Here is a 24,534-nt window from a genome sequence, read left to right on the forward strand (position 1 = left end):
TTCAGGTAATACGCGGGGAGGGGGGGGGGGCAGAGCCCATGTGATGACAGACAGAAACAGTATCTTTGATACGAGTTGTGTTTTCATACTTAAAGGTATGTCACAAAGGGTAACAATATCTGTGTTTTTGTCGGGGGACGGGGAGAGGGGGGAATCAGTATTAAACCACATTTACGTTCAAGGTGTCCTCCTGGTACCCAAGGCAATATGTTAAACTATGAGGTGGATGAGTCAGAGAGTACAGTTTCATTATCACTTGCAGCTAGTTTCAGCAAGGAGAGACAGCAGAACCTCTAACCAAATGCAAATGCTGCAGGAATGACAACAGGACAATGGTTACGCCCACATGAGGATTATTGAGAGTCTCTTCTCACCAAGGACCATGATGGCTTTCCATTCTATTTTTTAAAAAACAATGCGAGAAAATGTGCAAAAAACAAACATTATTCATAGCATTGTGAATATATACAGTCGTACATTTATTTACACAATTATTTTCATTTGAAGGCCTTCGTCTTTGTCTGCAATGATAAAACTGGAGACATTTCCCTAAACTCCTGTAATATCTTCACAGGGGTCCGAGGATCATCATTAACTTGTCATTTCTTGTTCGCGAGCTAATCGTAAGGGAAGTATGATTAACTCATTTGCACGGTCGGACGCTGTGCATGTCCACACACTCAAAACGCCAGCATTAATCTTCATCGCTGCTCCATGCGTCCTGAAAGGCAGGGTTCACTGAGGACCGGTCAGCAGCAGCGGCCTGCAAGGAATCAAGACATTCATCTCAAAACCACGTCTGAATTTAGATACTCGTAGTCGAAAAACTAAAAATATTACATATGAACACAAAGACCTCATTGCTATAACACCTACTGTTTATTTGATAACTGTAAAACTAGTTTTAATTTGATAAGCACTGCAATTGTGGAAGCAGCATGCCAGAGCTGTGTAGTGGTGACTGGTGTCCCGAGCATGTGCTGGGAGAGCTTATCTACGATCTCATTTCTGCCATGAAGACAAAATAACACTTCGATTGAGATCGTCATAAACAACACAAGGCCGTAAAACGCATCTTTTCCCACACCGTGCTTCTGTGTTTTTGGAACTTGTACCTGAGTTGCACTTTTTGACTCTTCCTCCACGTCTGAGGCCCGCAGGACAGGAATCCACGCCAGGATATTACAGTCTTTAGCTCCAGTGTATAGCTCCTACATAGAGCAGAACAAGGACAACTCAGGGTTCACACACTGTCACAGGGAAACAAAAGAGGAGCTGCTGTTGCAGCACCGCTTCACCTTAAAAGCACTTTCAAACAATGACATCAGCCCCAGAGGAACACCAGGGTGATGACAAGCGTGATAAGGTCGAAGAGTAAAACTAATTAGCAAGCTTAAAACTGTGTCCATGCGACGGGAGTGAAAACATGGGACAGCACTCTCTGTGAAACGCGACTGATCAGTGTCATCAGACAGAACGGCTACCATAGAAGTGAGACCTATTTTCAGGACTAGATCCCCTCTTCTGGGACTCTCCGGAGTGACAAGCTGCCCAACAGCATTCCTGTGTTCACCGGATGTTGACATCAGCTAATAAGGACGCTGGCTTAACTGAATGTTCCCAAGACTTACAGTAGAAACATAAACTTGAAGTACTGCCATAGTTGGTGAATATTTTAGGACACTTGTATAGAACTGAACAAGCATGTTGATAAGCTTGTAAGAACAGTGACTACACCAGGGATTTACAGATGTATCGGGAGACTCCCGACTTGAGCCATCAACTTAAATAAAAACAAATAATAGCTTTCGTCGGATATTAGTGTCAATATGTGGCCGCCATTGTGGAATCAGGAACAGAAACTTCCAAATATTGACAGCTTTTGTACTTTTTGTGGTCACTTAGACATGCTGGGGAACTAAACCTTGCAATGCCTAACCTCCTGTTGCCTGTGTGAATGTATTCATGAAATTAACTTATCACATCACTATTCCACTGACAATCCAATCCTTCAATCCTCAAAATGTCAAGAGGCACAAGCGGAGCTTTTGTTTGCACAGATGAGGGTGAAACTAAACTAACACCTGACAGAAGAGACGGACATTCCGTCTGTGCAGCGAAACCATCACCACTTGACTTACGAACACAACAGGGTCGACATTCAGGCTGAGCGCACGGACTGGAGTCACACAAAAGGGTTGATATTTGCATTTTTTGTTGCCCGGTATAGCAGAGGGAACGTTGACTTAACCATGTTATCCGTCTGGGGGAAGAAGCTCATTGGAGACTGCCATGGTGATTGCAAATTTCTAATTGCCCTCACTGCGGCGGCGACGACACCGCACCAGTTGAAGAGATAACATTAAAAAAAAAAGGACAGACGTGAGACTGTCAATGCGTCTCACCTGGTAGTCCGGGTGGAACTCGCAGCAGTCCACGTTGTTGTAGTGACCCCTGAGCGTAGTGACCAGCTCTCCCGTGTGGACGGCATACACGTTTACCGAGCTCTGGCACGGCACGAACACCAACTCTGGGCTGCAGCCGCGCGACACGGCGAACTGGAGCCTTTTACGACTCTCGTTGGAGACCTTCCCGTAATTTACCTGAGGGATAAACATTAAAAGGCACACAAGGTTCAGATAATGTGTGTTGAATACAAACTGTTTATTAAACTAAAGCTCCCTAGGGACACTAGAGGTCAAAAACTCTGCAGGATACCTTTATTTGATACAAGAGAAACAGCATGATAAAACCCCATCATTCAGGGTCTCCTGAAACTGAAACCTTTCAGGGCTTTCAAAGCCATTTAAGCTCTCTGATTCAGATGATAATTTAAAAGACTTTTCCGGGACTTGCAGAGACCCTGAAATACAGACGAAAAGGAACCAACTACTTTATCCTGATGGTGCCCAATCACTTTGCTTCATTCATGCCCTGTGAAACAGGTTTGGATCGTGGAACGCATTCCTTTTACGCCCCATAACGTGCCTCATCTGTAATCTTTGATCTTTGCTCGACGGTAAAACCCTTAAAGTTACTATAGTCTTGCGCAACAGCCTGAATAGAAATATCTACCATGGCAATGGAAAAAGCAAAGGAAACTACGAGAGGACATGGAAGGATACATGACTTCCTTAGGATCAGGTCATGTTTCTGTTAAAAACACAACTTGTCCATTATTTGATTTATTCCACGACTATAAAGCAAGGTTTCCTAAACACGGGACTCCTGTTGGCTCAGTCTGACCAAAAAAACACCCATGAATGCCATTTGTCCACCTCTCTCTACTCTAATTTCCCTGTCACCTTTTTTCTATCATCATAACCAACACCTCTTTGTCCTGAAGAGCCTGAAGTGCTGCGGTGCAAACAAACCTGTCAAGTTTGGTTAACAGTGAAGGATTGTAGATGGTTTTTACCTAAACAGGAATTTCAGTTTCCTTGTTTACATAGCAATACCACCATATAATATTAAAACTATTAATATATATATATATATATATATATATATATATATATATATATATATATATATATATATATATAAAAATTATTGCCAGTAATAAGAATTTCCTGTTGCCCTTGAGAAGTGAAAAAAGTGACCCTCACAATTATTAAAGGCCAGATAGTTATTTCTGTAGAATACTGTTATACAGTATTCTACAGAAATAACTATCTGGCTTTTTATATTTACTGCAGCACTTCAAATCTTTAAGTGTGATGGATGACAAGAAACCATGTAATTGATGTCTATCAATCACTGGCGGTGTGGTTTAGCTTTAAAGAAGTGGTTTCTTGTCCTGCGACGAACTTGCGCTGCAGCATTCTGTGCTCGCATCCAGAGATGGCAGGCTGAGCTTACATAAATCAAATGAGACCAAAAAATGTAAACTACACATATTGTGTTTGGAAAGGAGCTAATGAGTGAGTCATCTGGCTTCCTTGTCTGTTGAGAGTTGCACATGCGCAGTACCGATTAGGCAGAATGCACAAAATAGCTGGCAACACCTCAGATCACGTCTTTCACAAACCAAATCGTGGAAAGAACTGCAACACATTAGCAGCTTCTCACAATCTCTGGCTATTGACAGTCACAAGTACGGAAGTGCTCTCTTGAAAATATATAGGCACTTTATCCTAGCGTCATCAGAGAGTCTTGTTTCTCTAAAATGTCAACGCAAAAAAAGCGTGAACTGCACTAAAAGAGGACCCGAGTGTAAGCCCTGTGGAACGTAATTTCTTTACCGGCTTTGTCGGAAAATCACGTTTTAAACCCAGACGGGACATTTGAGGTATTAATTAAATTCATTATTCACATTTCTTTGGAGGATATAGGTTGGCAAAGGCAAATGAAATGGATCTGTAGCTGCTGTAACTAGATAATCCAAAATGTTAATCCAAGTAGGTTGAAAGGACAAAGCACTTAATCTCTCACACAGATCTTACCAGTGTGTTTTCCCCTGTAGCACTATTCCACAGTCGCATCCGGTCGTCGGTTCCCGTGGTGAGGAGGTAGAGGCCATCGGCAGTGAAGCACAGGCCATTCACTCTGCCATTATGAGCCGTGTTCACTGGTGGGGACACGGGACATGCACTTGTCATCTCTTTCCTCCTCCACAGGCATCAAGACCCAGCGTTTGCATATTCATACCACATAATCTTTCATATTTTAATGTCATGCTTTCTGTGTAATTGTTGTTGAAATCCCTCGCCTTCTTTTACAACGCAGATGAACTTAGATAACCTGAGATCATTGCAAACTGGTTCCTCTCGACAGTGACCCTTGACCTCGAACAAGGCCTCAGGCAGGAAAAACTGATTCTGTAAGAATGTTGACCTCTCGTCCAGAGGGACACACTCAGTTGCGTTAAAACCGGAATAACATGAAGTTATTAGAAATCTAAGCTACTACGAGCTAAATTGTCTCCTACCACCAGCTTTTAAATGCATCATTAGAAGCATCGGTCACCAGGAAGATGAATGCTGTGACTCTAGATCAATGTGTGCCCTTACAGTTCTTCAGTTCGTACTTCAAGACATTTTGGGATAATATGCATAGTAAATAGCTGCAGCACACGATGAGGTAAATGACATATCTTGGGTTTGCTATAAGGACAGTGATAGTTAAGGGTGGGGAAATGTATGCCGGGGATGATGCGCCGCATCAGCAGACAAACAAAACCCAAAATGTTTTCGCAGCAATTGCACAATAACTTCTGTCCTGATGCCTTGTCAGTGCCTGGTATTTTCCTTCTCTAAATAAAGCCTGACACAGTGTGCCAAGAGCCCCGCCCACTCCATGAATGAGGAAAAAGAAAGGCACAAGAAAAAGAGACGGGGGAAAGGTAACAGTACCTGCCTCAGAGGCGGCTTTGGATTTGTCTCCGTTGTGCTGATCCAGAGTGAAGAGACAACCAGAGGCCCGGCGCACGTCCCAAACTTTCACTTTGCTGTCTGCACTTAAGAAGGAAAATGAGGGAATTATTTTAGTTTCACAGTCTCCTGGTTAATTAATGAAGTCCTGTAAACAATTCAAAAATCAGGAGACGTGTGATCATGGCTCTAAATACAACACAGGGCTGTATAGGTACAATACATGCTCAAACACGCGAGTCACACTGGTGTTTGTTTTTAAAAGGTCTGTTTTCTGTTGGGTACATGCTGCTCCATAATAGAATATCATACACTTCTGTGTGTCGCTCGGTGGCAGTTGTTTTCAAAATCACTTACTGTCCACAGGGAGAGCAGCACACTGATCCCAATAGGTTAATTAGCAGATCTAATGTAGCATAAAGCAGATGGGGAATGTTTCTACCATATGCTACACTGACAGGGCTACTCAAGTTCCACTGCTGCGCTCTATCTGCTAGCGATGTGGCGGCATTATACTTGACTCAGGGCTGCAATGTGGCCAGATGGGCAGGCACTGAGGTGACAAGAACTGCTGGGACACGGCATTGTGGGGATTGCTTCACACCCGACAGTCCACATTGATGTGCTGGCTTATGAGGGCAAACTAGGTGAGTCTTAACCTGCGCAGAAAGACTGGCAGTCAACTGAGCCTACCTGGCAGTTGCTAAGATGTGCTCGTATCTGGGCGACCACCGCACAGACAGGACCTCTGCTCTGTGACCTGAAGGGGGAAAGTTATTGTTTATCTGTGCGAGTTCCAACTAAAAAAAAAACAAAAAAAAACGAAGTATGTGTGTGTTTTTGTGGTGTGGTTCACTAACCATGAAGAACCTGAATCCGTGACCCAGACTTTAGGTCGCACAGCTGGATTTTAGGGTCTTTGGTCCCAACTGACAACACAGAGACAAAAAAAGACAGATGATGGAAGAGATTCAAATTATTTATTGTGTTTTTTTTTTTTATTTAAACACTGAAAAAAGGCATTTAATAAAGAGGCAACCTTTAAAGCGGAAGATTCCATAAAATCCTAGTTTTAATAATCCTACTCATCAATGTTGTCAAAGTGTACAGATTGTGATAAATGTGTGTGTATAATCTTTTACGTGTGTGTGTATAAGGCAGAGAGGTGCTTTACAAAAGGCACAACTGGGAGTCACAGATTCACACAGATAAGGTGTGGTTAAAATAAGAACTAACTGATATGAACTTTTGATAAGCTTGAGCTAACACACCTATCTACACGTGGGAAGCGGGTTAGCTGGTAAAAATGTACCAGAACAAAGAAGCTGAGTGGGATGTCATTCAACTGGTGCTTTTTATTCATTTTTTTAAAAACGTATTCACTTTCAAATGTCTCTCAGATGAAATAAAAGACTTCAGAGATGCCTGCAACTAGTTTGACAAGCACTTGCAACACCCCTGAGAGGGAAGGACACATTGAGCAAAAAAAAATACAGTCACTGTGTTTGTCTCCTGTTTCGAAACAGGTGTGTCAAAGAAACTGTGTGTGTGTGTGTGTGTGTGTGTGTGTGTGTGTGTGTGTGTGTGTGTGTGTGTGTGTGTGTGTGTGTGTGTGTGTGTGTGTGTGTGTGTGTATGCTCATTAATGAGCACATACACAGCAGGCACAAGAAACCCGTTGTTCCTGCTTGGCGACTTGGTGAGGTGGCAACTAGATTCTTACAATTTTTCACCCCACAAATCTGTTTCCACATAGAAATCCATGCTCAGGCAGCTCCTGACACACTTATGTCCCCTCTGGGTACGCCACACTTCATAACCTGGGGGCAAAAACTGGGTTATGCTGTCGGGGCGGTGTGTGTTGTGGGCCAGCGTGCAGCATTTTGCGTTAAAAGACAAACTGATGATTTGTGAGGCTGTTGGCTTGAGTACAACAACAAAAAAGACAACAGGTACCCCATGAATTCCACAAGTTCTTCAGCTTTGAGATCAGCGAAAACTGTGGCTGCGATGTCACTCACCTGCGATGAGACTGTGCTTCCTGGCGATGGGGGACAGGTGGTGGCTGTAGACATTGCCCTCAAACTCAAAAACTTCAGCAGGCTGCAGAATGACAAAGTGAGAGGAAGGGAAGGTCAGCTTTCTGTGTGTTTGGTGCAAGGAGAATCTCAATTTCATAGTGACGTATACAAGCCAAGACTTTCAAAGTTGAACTGTGGTATAAACGCACCACAGATGGATTAGGTCAAAAATAAAAGAGCGGGACGGGGCACCGCAGCTCAGAAGGCAGCTCATCCGAGTCGCAGCGGCAGTTACAATACAAATTCTTCAGCAAATATAAAAAGCCTCTCTGTGCCCCATTTGTCAGTGTGTGCCAGCACTGGCCAAGGAGGACACACACACACACACACACACAGAGGGGGCACTGTTTTCCTAGAAATACCACACAAACACATTGACCATAAGCACACTATTGTTACGTGAACACTAATGTGCAATTACAAAACCACAATAAATAATTTAATAGGTGCGTGTGTGTGTGTGTGTTTGTGTGGGACACAGAAATAAACAGGAACATGAATGAAAGGTCGTGGTTCTTTTCTGTCCCTTCCCTGACCTTTTGAGTTAACCGTGGTGCCAGTGTAACTCTAGCACGGCGCAGGGCCTGCCATATGGGACTACGTGGCACAGAAAGGCAGAAAGCATGAAGCAGAAAATAAGAAAAGTGCAGGGAAGAGATCATGAAAGGATAACAAATGTCACCTAGTTACTTAATAAACTAATCTCATTTAGGCACTGAGCTACCAGTTCATTGGGGACATCCATATACGTGTGTATATGTTTCTAATTATTTCCTTTCAAATTCGCACACGGGGGAAGCAATTGTACAGGTGCGTCTAATTACCTGGTAACTCAACGGAGATAAAATGTCACGTCGTGGAGGTACGTAGACAATGGGGAACATTCCTTACCTTCAGTGTCTCAGTGTCCCAGACTTTCATGGTCTTGTCAAAGGAACTGGATACAAACATGCCCGTGTCATACGGATACCACTGGACCGTCTCGACGCTGAACTTGTGGACATACCGATTCGACCTAAAAATACAAAAAAAAAAAGCTAAAATGTGAACTTCACAGACCCCTCCTCCCCCTCACTATAACCAATAACACATAAAAAATAGTGTAACTGAATTTGACCTGTGCAGACAATAAAGCTTGATTCACATTGCAAACCATGATGCTGCATTCTCCTGTCGCCTTGCACACCCATGTTTTCATGACAGATGTTTCACGGAGCAACAGTAAATACATTCTGATATCACAGTTCAGCCTGAGGTCACATTGGCACAAATTGGATCTGCATCAGAATCAGACTGTACAAAGAGTGATTTAGTTCTGCTCACATTACCATTAAAAAAAAACACTGACAAACAAACTAAGAAACATCCAGATTCACATCCCTTCACTTATAAGTGTGTTGATTTAAGGACATGGCTGTGGATAAGCTCAAACAACATGGTACTGTGAGAGCTTAATGCAGTGCTTCCCTCCAGTGGACAGAATCAGTAATGGGTGTCACGCTCACCTGCCTACTGTGCAAACTGCCTTGCAGGTGTACTGTGGTTTTCCAGTGTAGTTCTCCAGGTCATAGACGACGATCACTCCATCTGCTCCACCAGACAACATGCTGGACAACAAGAAGGTCGACTTCACAGTTAGCATCGCTTCCTCTAACTGCCACATTCCTTTCTACCAAAGTATGAGCGCCATAAAAACTTTCGGTATGGGGATTACCCTCTGCAATTTTTCTTTTCCAACTTCCCCATGCTTTGTGTTGCCAATGACTTTACCCAAGATAAACCTACAACTGGCATTTCAATGTTTCTGTTCAAAATAGAGCAGTTTCAGGGAAAGATTGCGATACAATTCATTAATCAGTTATAGTAAAAGTATGAGATTTTCCAAATTAGTTTTCAATATCAAAAAATATTAGTTATACAGCTTATTGTTAATATAACTATTATTAATAAAAGTGTTGTTAATATTATTGCTGTCGTTATTAAAAATAATTATTATCAGTTCAAATGACCCTTAAAAGATTAAGAAAATAATGACAATATTACACAGAATTATAAATAAACTAGCATGCAAGTGTAATTAATATGAATAAACTACTAAATGAAAAAACCCATTAAGATGTAAGCTTTTTAAATAATGTCTTGTAAATTAATAACATTAACATATACTGTCTGTGTCTGACAGCGCAGCCAGACAGCACCTGTGTGTGCCTAACTTAACTCTTACACACCTTTAACTCTTACACACAAACTCACTCAGTTTATTCACTCACACACACACACACACACACACACACACACACACACACACACACACACAGTTTATTCAATTCAGTAGATAAGCATATTCACGTTGTACGATAACTATCAATACCGACATTGCACTGTACCGTGATACCGGTTAACTGTTTGAACCTAATTAGGACCACGTGGACTTACTATCTGCCTTCTATTACTTCAATGTCTATGGTGTTGATGCCATTTCCATGGATTCTGTCCACCTCTCTGTCAGGATTCAACGTCAGACTCAGGACCCTTTAAAGATAAAGAAGAAAAAAAAGAGCTAAGCCATTCATTCATATCCGACATTACAAACAGTGCATTATTGATAATCTTAGAAGAAAAGAGACTGCAAAAAAGACAACACATTATGTTCTAATATGACAAAATAAGAAGACCATATTAGTCTAATCGGTAAGCCAATATATAGAAAATATAATGTTGACAATTTTTGATATTAATAACAAAGGTAATTGTTTAGGTGACTTTTATAAACATTAGCAAGTATGCATTCTCAAATATTAATACTTTTGGCGTTGCAACATCATAGACTCAAAGTTATGTGACGATGGAAATATGAACCCCAGATAGCAGTCTTTATTCATTGTTCTGTTTTTGGCTGAGATTGTCTTCTCTCTCTCACCTTCTCGTCGACTCTGCACGTCTCAGTCGCAGAGGGTCATCCAGACCGGCCTGCCTCGCTGTCAGAAACCCCAGCATTGCTTCCCCCCTAAAGAGAAGCCGATGTTGACGTTAAAGACTTGCCACCGTTCGCTAACGTTAACCCAGCTCAGAGGCGAGCATGTTAACGACACCGGAGGAGGTTTTGAGGCCAAACTAAAATGTTGCACGCCCAACAAGTCATGTTTGTACCCGAAGCTCCGTATATTAGCTACAATCCACTATTTAAATAAAACGAGGGTGCACTGCGTTGAAAATGTACCGCTTTATTTCCCATTTATTCAACTAGCTTCGCAACAGCTCAACGCAAGGGGCCGCCATGTTGTGACGTCACAGCTGGTCTATGACGACCCCGGTGATTGGCTGGTCACGTTCGGGGCGTCCAATCAAAACACGCTTTATTCCTCCTCCTTCCGGCCCCCATGAAACGTCGCGTAAACAACCCGGCGAGAGGGCAGACGGCTAACAGGGGACACGAAAAACACCCCGAATAACCTCTCGGGTTATCCGGTGAAGATGAGCAGGATTGCGGGAGCTCTACGGCGCACATTTGGAATAATGCGCGAGCACGTCGGGACTGATACGTCGGGGAATAAATATTACAAAATCCCAGAACAGAAGACATGGACAGGTAAATTAAACCCATTTGAGCTAACATTAGCTCAGCCGTCGATTCGTTTAAAGTTACAACATTGACCCCTGCAGAAAATTAAGATCTCAGCGGTAACACTTCATTCAGTTTGTGTTTGTCCAACACCCTGGTTGTTTTTCACCATGACACACTTAGCTTATTTAAGGTGTGGGTTTTATATCTCGCTGCGGATATTGTACTCTAATTATAACATATACATTTCCCAGTAATGTGTTTTATATTTTTGCATGTGCCGCCGCTCCCTTGCTAAAATGTGTTTGCGTGTTGGTATGACATTACCTTTGCCCTTTCACCCTTGTTGTACAACCAGCTCGCCACTAGATGGAGCCCCCGCCTCAATGAGAACGTGTCCTTTTGAAGCGTTTTAATAAAATGTTGTTTTAAGTCTCACTGCAGATTACGATTTCTCTCGTGTTAGGAAGGGGTACAATGCTGACAGCTGACGTTGTCACTTGCCCATCAAGGAGGAAAATAGACCTTCCTCTGTTGCAGGCGAAATGATGACTTTGTCTGTGATGAGGATTTAGAAAGAGGTCATGTATCCCCAGTGAGACATGGCAGCGCTACAGAACATCATGCTCAAGCCAAGCACTAGAACTGTGTCATCGGGCTAATCCGTGGTGGTGGTGGCATCCTTCACGCCTTCTCTGACTGAGAGAAGGCCAATGGCTCACATTTCACAGATCAAAGTGTTTACGAGAAGAAGTGATGCACTACAACGTGATGCACTAAATGCAGCTCTTCCCTGTTTAACTCATTAGCAGATTATCAGTATGGGGTAGCCAGACAATAGGAATCATTTCAGGGAGTGCAACCTTTTTCTCGCACCAGACAAGACACTCACTGGTCACTCTTGATAGTTACCACAATCATTATGCCTGTGCAGAGCTCACTATGTTTGGGTATGATGCTATTCCAGACTCTAAATTTGTCCATTATGGCAATAACACCATGCCACAGTAATCTGGAAAAAAATTGTATCCAACCTCTACATGCCTGTGTTTGTCTCCCTCTCTTGGTGCCACATTATACAACTTCGATAAAACATTATTTTTTTTAATAGCACAGTCTGAATAGATGCCAGAGCCTAAACACTGCAGACATTTAGTGGTACTTTTCTAGGGTGGGTGACAACAATTTCCCCCCCCCCCCTCTCCCGACCTCTGAACGACCTCTGGCAGGTTGCAAGCCCGGTTTCATAGAACTTGACATTGTGCTTCACCTTTTCTCAGCAGTTTGGCGGGGGAAACTTGCGCCCACCTCGTATTTATAATTCATTACAAGGCTGCTCCTCCACCCTTGGCTGTCAGACTATTCAAATGAGACATCACAGAAGCCCATTTTTATAGCACGCTACAGGCTACCGTATTCACCGCCCAATCACGATGACTGACACTGTGGCGAGGTTAGTTGGCCTGTAGGAGAAGAGAAAAAAATGGTTTCCAAGCAAACGCACTCGTAAACACCAGACAGGCACCAACGCATCGACACTCATATATACGTTCATAATAAACAAATATATGGCACACACATTGTCCTCTTTTCTTTTTTCCCTCCCTTTCCTGCCACTCGCCCCATCCAGCCTTGTGGAAATAAAGCAGATGCATTATTCAGTCCATATGTCTTGCTTAAGCGGGCTCTTTTTGATCTTAAACTGATAGGCCATGCGTGGGCTCAGGGCCTTAAGGCATGGACCGCAGGGCTTTCCACTGCAGCACATGAGTAGTGGTTGAAGTAGGTGAGGAGTCTCTCTCCCTCTCAACTCTGCCTACTTCTTGCACTCATTTGTCCATCCCTAGTGTTCAGTCAATCCCTCTCCACCTTTATCCATGCCTTGCTGCTCCCATTTTCTACCTCTCTCAGTCTGTTTACTTTAGAAAACTGGGGCGTAAGCAATTCCGTGTGTGGTGGGCTATGTATAAGAGGGCATTAAGAAAAAAGAAAAGCCAGCCGCAACTCGTTGCTCTCTGCGACTCCGTCCCATCTGATCTGTTCTATCAACATTTCTCCCGAGGTTGACCTCTTTGTCCCCCCACCCCTCCACCCCAGTTAGTCCTTCCTTCCCCTCCCCGTCACTACTGCCTCTCGATTCTCTCTCTTTTTTTCTTTCCTCCTTTTGAAGCCAGTCCAGTGAAGATTTCTATTCACAACATTAGAATAGTTCAGCAGTGTGGAGGGCTGGGCCCAGCAGAGTGCTTTCTATCCCCCCCTCTCCTCAGATGCTGCTGCACATCAAAATGAAAAGGCCCGAGTCTGAAGTACACGCCTAGAGAGGCAGAATGTCTGTCTGTGTCTTTGAGAAAAGGTCCAGCTAAAGAGGCCCACTGTGCGCTTCTGCCCCACAGAGAGAACCACGCTGTAGGCTGCGGAGCTCCAGCGATTGTTGTCTATGGCAGGACAACAAGAGAAAGCCACTGGCAATCTGGCCACTGGTCTTTAGAAGGTCTTTTTGCCTTGGTGTGTTGGCTCCATAGAGCTGAATAGAGAATCTATATTCTTCCCTCTATCTGTGCGCGTCTGTCCCCCAGGCCCCGGCTCTGCCTCACGCTGCATGGGGCGCCATGTCATGCTGCCCAGATGAAAGCGGAGCATTCTGCGGATGGGCTCATTCGTCTTCAGCAGTGGGCCCGCAGCTTTGACGCCTGCCTTCCCTCCCTTTTATTTAGGAAGAGAGGCGCACTGACATTATCGGCCGCTGCAGGCACATTTGAAAATAATTGCCTGTATGATTGCTATTTTTCTTACCTCTTTGAGGAGGTGAAGCCTTTGTCTTGGAATCAATGGCTGCTCAATACTGGACAGGGGAAAGGCAGTTTCCTTTCATGTCCTGGTGAAAAGGATGTATTTTTAGTGCTATTCATTTTAGCGGTGTGTGCCATGCAGTTTTAATCTATTGGTCCTCTCCTCTGTGTGGAGAATGGAAGGGATTCAGAGGTTCTTCAGAGGTGCGCCACGCTGTTGCAGAGAAAAGATGCATTGACTTGTCGTCCTATCGCTATGCCTCTCTCTCTTTGTCTATTATTTATTTGATTCCCCAGCTCTGTTCTATGAAGTGAAAAACTGAAAAGGCCTCAGTTCTGCTATTTCAGGATGGGTGACTCTGGGGATTGAGTAAGGAGGGGGTGTGTGTGTGTGTGTTGTTGTATTAGTGTGTGCATCTGAGGTTGTGTACATGATGTGCTTGTGTGGCATAACAACTACTAGGTGTGTGTGTGTGTCTGTGTGTGTGTCTCTGTGTGTGTGTGTCTGTGCATGTGTGTGTGCATTTGTATTTGCTTTGTATTTTTGTTGTTTTTTTTAAAAGGAGGAAGAAAAAAAAAAAAGATTTGCGATTGTGTGTTTTCTCTCCACTTCATGCCCAAACACACTTAACACAACAACAGATGGCTGTGTGTCATCAGAGCGTTGATTCAAGCTGCATATTTCCATGGAAAGAGTCACAGCGGAGAGAGAGACGAGGGTCCAAATGGCTGTTCATCCTGCCACAAGTCATCCCCAGGGTGCGATGAAGGAAGGTCTATCCTACCGGAGGACACCCAGTCGGTGTTGGCGATGGAACGCCGATGTCCAGAGCCGCCGCAGTAAATCACGTTAATTGATCAGCAGCTTCGCAATGCATGGGGTTTAAATGAAGGTTGTTTAATCATTATAAGGAAACCAAGTGGGTTTAGCTCCTCTTGCTTTATACCGTTTGCCAAGTGTGTGTTTGTATGTGTATGTGGTGGAGCATTATGGAGTGGCTTAACTACTTCATTAAAAAGGCATTTGAAAAGATGGATGCTGAAAATGAGAAACAGGCACATTTATGTCTTATGGTAGAGGATCACAAATGGGCCCAGCTCCAATAGAGTTGCGGGTCTATTGAAACCCTGCATATCTACAGTAGACCTCCATCTATTTGTCATCTGTCTCACTTTTATTTGAATGCGATCAATCCGATGTGGTTGATGACGCCAACAGAAGGAAGACAACAAATCAATCCGATTGTGCTCTCTCTCGCTCTCACGCTCTCTCTCTCTCTCGCTCTCTCTCGCTCTGGTCAGATGGCCGACGAGATGCTTTGACACCTTGGGGCTCCTTGTCCGTCAGAAACTCAGCAAGAAAGACTGACGGACAGACCGACCCAAAGCAGACAGCTCCTGGAGCCTGCCGCTGCTTATTCAATTCAGAATATTTTAATAAAGCAGACAGGCAGAGAGAAATAAGTCGAGGAGTAAGGGAGGAGAGATAAGGCCGAGGGAGATTCACAGAGGGTGGGGTATATAAAAAGTGAGTGACAAAGAACAAGGGGGATGCTGACATACGGGGTGAAATTATAGAGCGGGGGGGAAGAACGGAGAGAGTGAAAGAGAAAGGCGGGTTTCTGGCAGAAAGAGGGTGAAATGAGTGGGTGGTACAGGCAGACAGATAGAGGGGGAGAGGGAAGGTGGAGGTAGGTTAATGGAGGAAGACTGTGGTGCAATGGAAGGAAATAGAAGGGGGTTGGATGAGAGTGATGGAGATGAATAGAAAGGGGTGGACAGCTCAGTGTATGGACATCACACGTATGAGCCTCAGAGGAGCCAGGGATGAAGGGACACACACACACACACACACACACACACACACACACACACACACACACACACACACACACACACATACAAACAACGCTCCACAGCTTCACAAAGGATGCTGACTTCCTGGCTCACCGTGGTCCTTTTCTATAACCCGCCGGGTTCAGGGATGAGACTTCAAGAGGATGGGTGGTCTTAAGTGGAAGGGGGCAAAGTGTCCCTTCCACCCTCAAGTGCGCCTGCGTTTAGTTAAAAGTGACACACGGGGGAAATCAAGAGTATTCTTTTCAGCGTGTTATTGCTTTTTTATATGAATTATTCTCCTCTGTTTTGCCGCGAGTCGCTCAAACCTCAGCGGGATCGACAGCAACAGGGACAAACAGAATGAGGGCTGAATAAAAAGCCAAACAACAGCAGCAGCAGCAGCAGCAGGCCTACTTTACGCCTGTAAGCTCCTCCTTTCACCAGAACCGATGCAAAACAACGGCGTGCCTTTCCCCTCTAAACCTCATCCCGCGTCACTAGGTTCAGGGCTAATAGGTAACCATGGTTACAGGCCTCACACATACCCTCCATTTTTTTTCCAGAGAGAGAGACTGAGAGAGAGTCGGTATTGGTACCTAGTTGCCCTTGTATCACTGATGCTTATCGGATCACTCCATCTTCATGAAGCTGTCCATTACCATGCAGGTATTGGTCCCCCGTCCCTCTCTAGCAGATCGCTCAGCTGGAGAGGAATAAACGAGCCTCCAAGCAGGCTGACGGGCACGCCGTCGGGCCTAAAACTCGCCGCTAGTCCACCACACACAGTCCCGAAGACTGAAGCTGCTCTGTCCTCTATAGAGAGGGCGAGCCGGAGTTGCACGCGAGAGCTTTCCTCTGCCTCGCAATTTGTTCAGAGACGAGCAAACGTGCCATTTTATTTTTTGTTGTTGTTGTTGTTGCGGGATAGACGTTGCTGTCGGACGGGGAGGAGCATGAGACGTGAGTCCACCAGTTGGATTCGGACGCAAGAGCGCTCGGTCGGTTTTGTTCTTGTCGATGAGTTTTTAGGGCTCTCTGTACCCGGATGTTGCCAGTCGAAGCGTGCTCCCCTGACATCTGCTTCCGTAATCAAAGGCAGGAGTGCAGGAGGAAGGCAGAGAGAGAGGAGAGAGAGAGAGAGAGACAGCACATGGTGCTCCAGAATGACATTGTGGAGGTGAAAAACCTCTCAGGTCGCCCCCAGCGGTACTCACCTGGGAGCCGATGTGTGAAGTTGGGGGGTTGTGTGTGTGTGTGTGTGTGTGTGTGTGTGTGTGTGTGTGTGTGTGTGTGTTGAAGCAGGTGATGGAGTTTAGCGGGGTGTGTTCAGGGTTCAAAGAGCAACCCTCGGCAAGCATCACGTCTTATTGTAACGAACAGGAAGGATCGGCGTACCTGCTGTTTGATTGGCTCCCGACCCGGCTGCCAAGGCAACCCCCTCACCCATCCCGCCTCCCCGCCTCCTCCCACCCCCGTTTCCCTCGCCCCTCCTCCCCCCCCTGGTTCCGCAGCCGGGCTCACAGATGAGTCGCGCTCAGACAGGTGAGATGGCTCATGAATATTTATGTAGTGGGATTTTCTTTTTTTTTATTCCTCCTGCCGCTGGCCCCTCCCCCTCTCCAACGCAGTGCTGCGTTTGTCCTTCACGGTAAGAGGCAGCGTCCTCGCTCCCGTCCCTCAGGTTAATCTGCCTGCTCTCGTGTGTGTGTGTGTGTGTGTGTGTGTGTGAGTGTATGTGTATGTGTATGTGTGTGTGTGTGTGTATGTGTGTGTTAGTGGGGCAAAGTAGGTTTCCCCTAGTGAGTGATGAGAAGGCAGACCTGTCACAAGGGGGCCCGCTGAGATCGAGAGCTCCTAACACCTTTACATCTCTCTCTGTCTCTCTCTCTGTCTCTCTCTCTCTCTCTCTCTCGCTCTCTCTTTCTCTGTCTCTCTCTCTCTCTCTCTTTCTCTCTCTCTGAGGCCTGAACTGTGAAGCAGAAAGATATCTTACACCCAATTTGCTGACTGTCTGACGGATCTGAAAGTACAGACAGTATGAAGCTAACACTAAGGATTATATAATTCAGTTACTCATATTTTTAATAATCAGTAGATCTCGACCGATGTTTTTCAAGTAAAAATACTTTACTGGTTAAATATTGTTAATGATGTTTTTGTGGCATTTCAAAAAAATTTTAGATAGACAGAAGCAAATGTTCAGCTTTATTGACATTTTTAATTGTATGATGTTTTTTGACAGTTAATCATACAAATTAAGTAATTTTAGGACATACCTTTGGGCCAAGTGAAAAAGAAAGTGTAATGTGTAATGACAGTAATTGTTGCTGTTGCAGGCAGCGCCCCTGAGCTCAGAACTCACTATGCAAACAGCGTGCCAAGCCAATTCTGTTCTGCTACGTTACTTGAGGAGGAGTAGGCCGAGTCGCAGTGAGTGCATCCTCCAATACAACCCCAATGTCCACAAGTAAGGCTGCTTATATCTTACGTCTTTCCCATTTGTTTACTAATTATTCTATCCAGCTCATGTGAGACAATGCAATTGGGAAGAAGTGGTTTGTCCCTTTTGAACTTCTGCAGTGTTTTGTAGAACAGTACAGTTCATAGCTTTGGCCTATGGAGTTTGTGTGTATCCCCCCCCCCACCCCCCCACAGCCCTCAGACCGACAAGCCTCTTCCCAATGTGTACGTGGTGGGAGGATCAGCAGTGTTTCATAAATATATGTACATACTGTATTTGTTATTTAAATCCGAGCATAAAAGCCGTGGTGGAAGTGGTTTAGTCATGCTGCAAAAGCAACAAGACAAGAGGAGAGCCATGTTGGGGAGATAGCGACGGAGGAAAAAGTGGGTGCCTCTCTTTATGCTTATTAGTTAAGCATTAGCTGTAGTTAAGCACATTGCTTGTGGGGACTGTATCATAATTGTACCATTTCCGTCTGTTGCCACCCACGCCAATGCAAATACGGATAGGATCTTTTTCTTTTTTATATATAATTAGCATACCTGTTAAATGTATTTGAGTATTGCCTGGAGAACACTTCCTTTCCTTTGCTGGCAGTTTATTTTTGTTCCGCTATCATGGGGTGTTTTTCAAGGAAAACCGTTTCTCAGAAGAGCTTTTAAGGCATACATGTAAACAAATGTGTGGATCATAGGATGTGTTTTTACACGTCGCTGGGCCAGCTTTGCCAATGAGGTGAGAGGCTGCAGTGTTTTTTTTTTTTTCTTCTTTTTTTCATAGGACCTGGATATCAGAAAAACGATAAAGCTGCAGAGCTTTGAGCCTGCGAAGCCCTATAGTGACAATCTAGTGGGAGCCAACGCAGAAACCAAAGCAATAGCCTAATTAGCTGACCTGATTACTATATAGGCTGGATAAAGTATGGAAAGGAATCGCGCTCATGCGGCGTAATTACAGCGCAGCACATGCAGGGGAGCGGAGGGGGAAGAAAACAGACCAACTTTTGCGAGCGAGCGCGGCCTCCCGCACCCACACTTAGCCACTTTTGAGTGCCATCATTCATCCATCCCTGTGCCGTAGCGATCCGTTATGGCTGAAGTAAACATTAAGGCCATCAGTCTGCCGTGTGCATGGAGGTGGTTGCCTCCATTTGTCCGTGTCCAGTCAGCTGCGGAGGAACGGTGATGGAATCCTGACAGATTGTCTGTGTTTTGGAGCGTGTTGTTTTCCTTGCCCATCCATTTCTCTTCTCCCAGCCATGTTTGCCATGCATCATCACTCTCTCGCTCTCTCTCCCTGCCTCCATCCCTCCCTCCTTCTACCTACTCCTTCCTCGCCTCATCATTTCTTAGAGGGATGGGAGTGATGCACGGACATCCGGCTACCTGCAAGGAGAAACTATGGAAACACTTGTTATAAGAGAACACTGTCTAAAGCGCCGCACAAAGACACAACGCAACTGGCTCTTTTTTTAAAAAAATTCTCTCGCTCCCCCTCGTTCTGTCTTTATCTCTCTCCATTGTCCCCCCCCTCCACGCCCACCCTGCTCCGTCCCATCTACCTCCGTCTCCATGTCATTGTGCGCCAGCCAAACTTGTCTAATCAGCAGATTCGACCAAAATAATTGGCGGTGGCCTTGCTGCTAGCGAGCGTCGTGCTGTATACAGATAGGGAGAGGAGCACTTAATATTCCATGCGGCTCGTGCCTCTCCTGTTCTCTGTGATATCTGACCTCTTTTGTCTCCGGCTCGGCTTGATGTTGATTTTGGAGGGCATTGTTAGCCGGAGCGCCGCGATTGGAAGAGCCCGTGAGTGAGGGGGGCTGTGGTTGGCTGGGTTAAAGGGAGGCTGATTTGCATAAAGGCTTAGCCCAGATTTGGAGCCACTCAGCGAGATCTGAGGAGAAGGGCCCGAGGGCCGCGAGGTAATCATCCATGGCCTGTCACAGTGCTGTCATCCCTCTGTGTATTTGCGTGTCTGTGCGTCTGTCTGCATCTCGCGTGTCTGTTGCGAGCAGGAGACCGAGCGCATTGTGCCCGCGCCTCTTTGTGTTTGTTTGTATCCCTTTTTTTGCGTTCCATATGCATCGCTGTTGAGCATCGCTTGCTCGCTCTCACTGTCTTTTTCACTACTGTTTTCAGTTTTTCTTTGTGTGTGTGTGTGTGTGTGTGTGTGTCTGTGTGTGTGTGTGTGTGTGTGTGTGTGTGTGTGTGTGTGTGTGGTTTTCCAGGTAGGCTCGTTCGTGCCAAGCGGATGGTCGAGGCAGCCAATCCTACAGAATATGAGTATACAGAGAGCAGCATACCGACGGAGTGGGACGGTAAGTCTGGACCACAGCGTCACTGTCACATGCTTTACCCATCACTAACACGGATGCGTGTTAACAAGAGAGCGGCCCGGCACAAATTCATGGAATAACTAATTCATGGCTGCATCTTTTGGGGCCTGGGCTAATCCATTGATTTTTTTTATTTTTTTTTTGCTGGTGCGTTTCATACTGTGAGATGGGGGTTGGGAAAAGCGTATTCATGAGTTTATCAAAGACGCCTTCTGCTGCTGTTATACAACCGTATCATAAAATAGTGTTTCAAATTTCTTACAACTGGATACAAACTGTTCCCTCTGTCTCAGACTGGCTTTATCCACCTTAAACCCCTCATCCTGCTTCGCCCCATCCCTCATGCATTTTCATCAGGATGCAAATAAGAAAGGGATAAAAGAGGCCCAGGATCCCTGCGCTAGCTGGAGGAAGAGTTAGAAAATCTCTCTCGTTCTCTCTCTGGCTCCCTTTAACCTGCTCTGCTGTGTAGCCAGCTCAGCCAAAATAGAGCTCCTTAAAAAGGAGAGAAAAAAAAGAAGACAGACAGACACAGTTTTACTCAGGAGGAGAAAGAAGGACAGAGCTACTGATGGAGAATGACAGAGTGTGTACTTTCAAATCCAAAGATCAGAGTCGATTCACACTGTCTCTTCTGAGACGCGGCGCTCAGTGGCCCTCGCTCTGCCTCGACTAAAAGCAGCGCCGGCGTGTCGAGTTAACCATCTGTATAACTTTTACCAGTCTGCATGTTTCCCTGTGGTTCGCTAAGTGAAATGAAACAAAAACCAAGTGAAAACCCTGGATGCATTTTCCCCCACCCCAACTAGCTTTGTTTGGCACCGTGCTACTGTAGTGCCCTGAAACTCCAGTGGTGCTGGAGCTGCAGCCTTCAAATATGACTGCAGGTTTTGTTTGTGCAGCGTATGTTTGTGTGGGTGTTCTCACTCTTCTTCTTTTCCTCCTCCTCCTCCTCCTCCTCCTCCTCCTCCTCCTCTCCAGCTTGGATCCGAGGCAGACGGAAGGAGGCCCCCACCGCCGAGGTACGTCTCCCCTCAGCCGCCCCGCTGTGCTGATGGTTGGACTCTGGGGGGCTGGTTACAAGGGAAGGGAAAGAAGCTCGGAAAGGCTTTGATTTGTTTTATCTTACCGTTTCCAACTGAATCCAGGAACTTTAGGGGACAGGTGTTAAAATAAACAGCAGCTGAAGTGCATTGATGGCGAGGCGGAGAGCAAAGACAGCCTCTGAACAAGGAGCTCACTGACACCATGTCCTAGTTTACTTTCTTTTTTTTTCCAGCAAAAAGCCTGCATCTGGGCTTTTTTGTGTTTTATTTCTGGCAGTCTTCAAGATAGGAATGGTGAAGGAGTGCAGTTTTTTTTCCCTTGTGTACCTCTCACTGGGTTTATTGCTCTTTAAATGCGAGAATGCTGGAAATGATTTGGCCGGCGAAATGTGGGTCTATAGGAAATCCCTTGGAAGGCCGATACCCAGGCACTCCTTCTATCTGTCTGTCCTCTCTCTCTGCCAGTGGCCAATGCCATCCCCTGCCTCTATTGCCAGAACATTCTCTTCCAATTTTCTGCCTTGCGTCTGCCCAATAGCTGCCACCGACAGCTGGACAGTGTTGATGTGGCCAAGGCTTCACTCCCAGCACATTACCCTACCCCTTGTCACGCTCCCTCTCTTCCCGGTCCAAGCCGACATAAATTGATTGGATTAAATCCTGTCATTAACAGGCTGGAAAAGCAGCTCAGTATGTTTGTCTCCCTCCCCAAAGCGGGGCTTTTTGGCCACGGCTCTCCCCTCTCTTTTCCAGTCCTTCAGTTCTGCCAGAACACAACAGCATTATGCCCAGTCCTCCCTTCCTTTTTGGCTTTTCATGCTAGGGAGAGGCTCACATCACTGGACACTAGCTGCGGCTCAAGTGGGTAACTATTCCGCTGGTGAACTACAGCATGTTCGGCTTCGAAATGTTTCCATGAGCTGGAATTGCTGTTTTTATTGCGAAGGCCTCCTGTCGCCTCGGTTTACCGATCCAATCCAAGCACAACCGGTGTTTAACTGAACACGCCGGGGCTTTGTCTGAGTAAACACCTCTTACTTGACGGACACACATTTGTTCCTGGAAGCTGACTCTTAGGTAGTCGATTAAAGAGGGAAAAGACAGTTTGGAGGTTCCAATAAGTGATCATGTAGTCACACTACGTTCTCTCAAATCACAGACTACAACATGTCATATCTGGCTATCTGCAAGAATTCAGATCCTTCAAAAAAAAAAAAATCAAGGCTTTGTTTACAGTGGTCTTGAATATTTTTTCTTGCCTATTGTTGACAGTAACTATAGCTTTTTTGCATATGGTGTCGGGAGACTTTATACGTGTATGAACTACAGGTAGGTCAGCCGTGACAGTGGATGAATGAGCAGGGAGAGTTTCAGTCAGTGGCATCATATCTGGAGCAAACACGGCAGTGGGTGGGACCGCTCATCGATTTCATAATGTGCAAGTGTTGATTTCAGCAAAAACTTAAATCAATGCATTTTAATCGGTTAATCAATCCTCTGCCGCTTATCCGGGTCCAGATCATGTAAACTGATTCCATCACGAGGAATTCTTATTAAATCACTGGAAAGTGCCGACAAAAATATGCCATGAATGTCAATAACGTCACATACTTAATAAATAATTCTAGGCCACACCATCCCTACTGGTTTTCCATCACTTTTTGACAGGCGTGGCCATGGAAAAAGTTATTAAATGGCGTTCTGTGATATATTAAATTGAATTTGGTTACCGCTGCAGAAGCCTTGAATATGCATGTGCAGTACGTCCACATGTTTTTTTTAAATGTATTTTTCATAGGAGCTGCTGAAGAACGAGTCTTACAGAAGGAACATTAAACTGAAGGCCAAGGAGGTGGAAGAGAAGGATCTGGCCCTACAAGCGAAGGAGTATGAGGACGGTCTGGTGGCGACTCTTCCAAAGACCGTGGCGCAGGGCCACGCATCCACCGCCAGCTTCGGCAAGCAGGAGATCAGCGAAGACCCCACCAGCACTGCAAACACGTTCCAGCCCGGCTCCTGGATGCCCAAGAAATAGACTGAGACATCTACGAACATTGAGGCCGCTGTGATAGTTTATACAATTCAATAGAAAAACCCTGCAATAATAAATACTTCCCGTGTGAAACTGAAATCCACCTTTTTGGTCAAGAAACTATAACTTCTGAAATGACCAGTTTTATCAACTCCTCTTTTTTCACGGAGCAAGGATTTATTTCAAGGCTGTTTTATTAGTCTGTACTACATAAAACGTGTTTCTATTGTTCTAGTCGCGCTGTGTATATACAAAAGACATGAAGCATCGCACAGCTTAAATCTGACTGCGAATGACCGCAACTGAAATGGTCGTACTTCCCGTAGTCATGGAGTTCACCAACTGCTGCATTGTGTTTTAAAGGATATTGTCAATTCATCCAATAAATTGTGACTATTCTAATTAAACTCCCATTTACTCCTTATCAGTAAACTGAAAGTGGAACAGATCCCCAGTATTCAGCTATGACCGAACAAATTGTGCAGTGGCCTTAAATATCCTTGTGAGCAACATTTGACATTGTGGGGATGAAAAGCATTACTTGTTGAGGGAGCACGTGGAAAAGCACATGTTTAATCCTGTGGGAACAACGTTGATAAGATCACTGTTAACTCTAAAATCAGCTCAGGCCATGAAACCGTGTTTGCATTAAATACTGTGTTAATGTTTCCGTTTGTCATGGAGGTGGCGTTGTTGCAGCATATTGATCCCCAGTAAAGAAGTGCTTTCACTTGAAATCAGAGCGCATGTTGGCAAGAGTTGCTGAAGAGAGTCCAGCTAAAGAAAATAAATAAAAGCAGCATAAACTAGTCCTGGAGATGAAAACAATAGTCTCCCAACTCAATGTGATTGTTTGAATCCTCTGACTGAACCCAGGGAGAAATATAATTTCAAGAGAAATATTAAGAAATGTGTGCAGGTCCATCTGTCTGCATAACACTGTTTCTTCACAAGAATTACAGTACCTCTCAAAGTATCCAAATCACCAAATTGAACACATATTTGCCAATAC

General features: G+C 45.0%; 2 protein-coding genes across 2 annotated transcripts; one reads left to right on the forward strand and one right to left on the reverse strand.

The window, feature by feature from the left end:
* ercc8 (excision repair cross-complementation group 8) lies at positions 1-13,820 on the reverse strand. Its single transcript, XM_068566467.1, has 13 exons — positions 13,808-13,820; positions 10,373-10,459; positions 9,889-9,984; positions 8,958-9,059; positions 8,344-8,467; positions 7,393-7,474; positions 6,233-6,301; positions 6,066-6,132; positions 5,355-5,458; positions 4,446-4,570; positions 2,406-2,603; positions 1,116-1,211; positions 1-763 (listed from the first exon to the last, which is right to left on the reverse strand). Exons 2-13 carry the CDS (start codon positions 10,447-10,449, stop codon positions 695-697), a joined length of 1,209 nt encoding a protein of 402 aa, XP_068422568.1. The 5' UTR covers positions 10,450-10,459; positions 13,808-13,820; the 3' UTR covers positions 1-694.
* Positions 10,846-24,308, forward strand: ndufaf2 (NADH:ubiquinone oxidoreductase complex assembly factor 2). The gene is made up of 4 exons (XM_068566472.1): positions 10,846-11,041; positions 20,337-20,426; positions 21,426-21,466; positions 23,289-24,308. Exons 1-4 carry the CDS (start codon positions 10,927-10,929, stop codon positions 23,523-23,525), a joined length of 483 nt encoding a protein of 160 aa, XP_068422573.1. The 5' UTR covers positions 10,846-10,926; the 3' UTR covers positions 23,526-24,308.
* Positions 24,309-24,534: the final 226 nt, after the last annotated feature.

The sequence above is a fragment of the Clinocottus analis genome, unplaced genomic scaffold (assembly GCF_023055335.1).
Source record: "Clinocottus analis isolate CAN_PGR_092001 unplaced genomic scaffold, fCliAna1.0.p SCAF_7, whole genome shotgun sequence".
In the NCBI taxonomy this organism is placed as follows: domain Eukaryota; kingdom Metazoa; phylum Chordata; class Actinopteri; order Perciformes; family Cottidae; genus Clinocottus; species Clinocottus analis.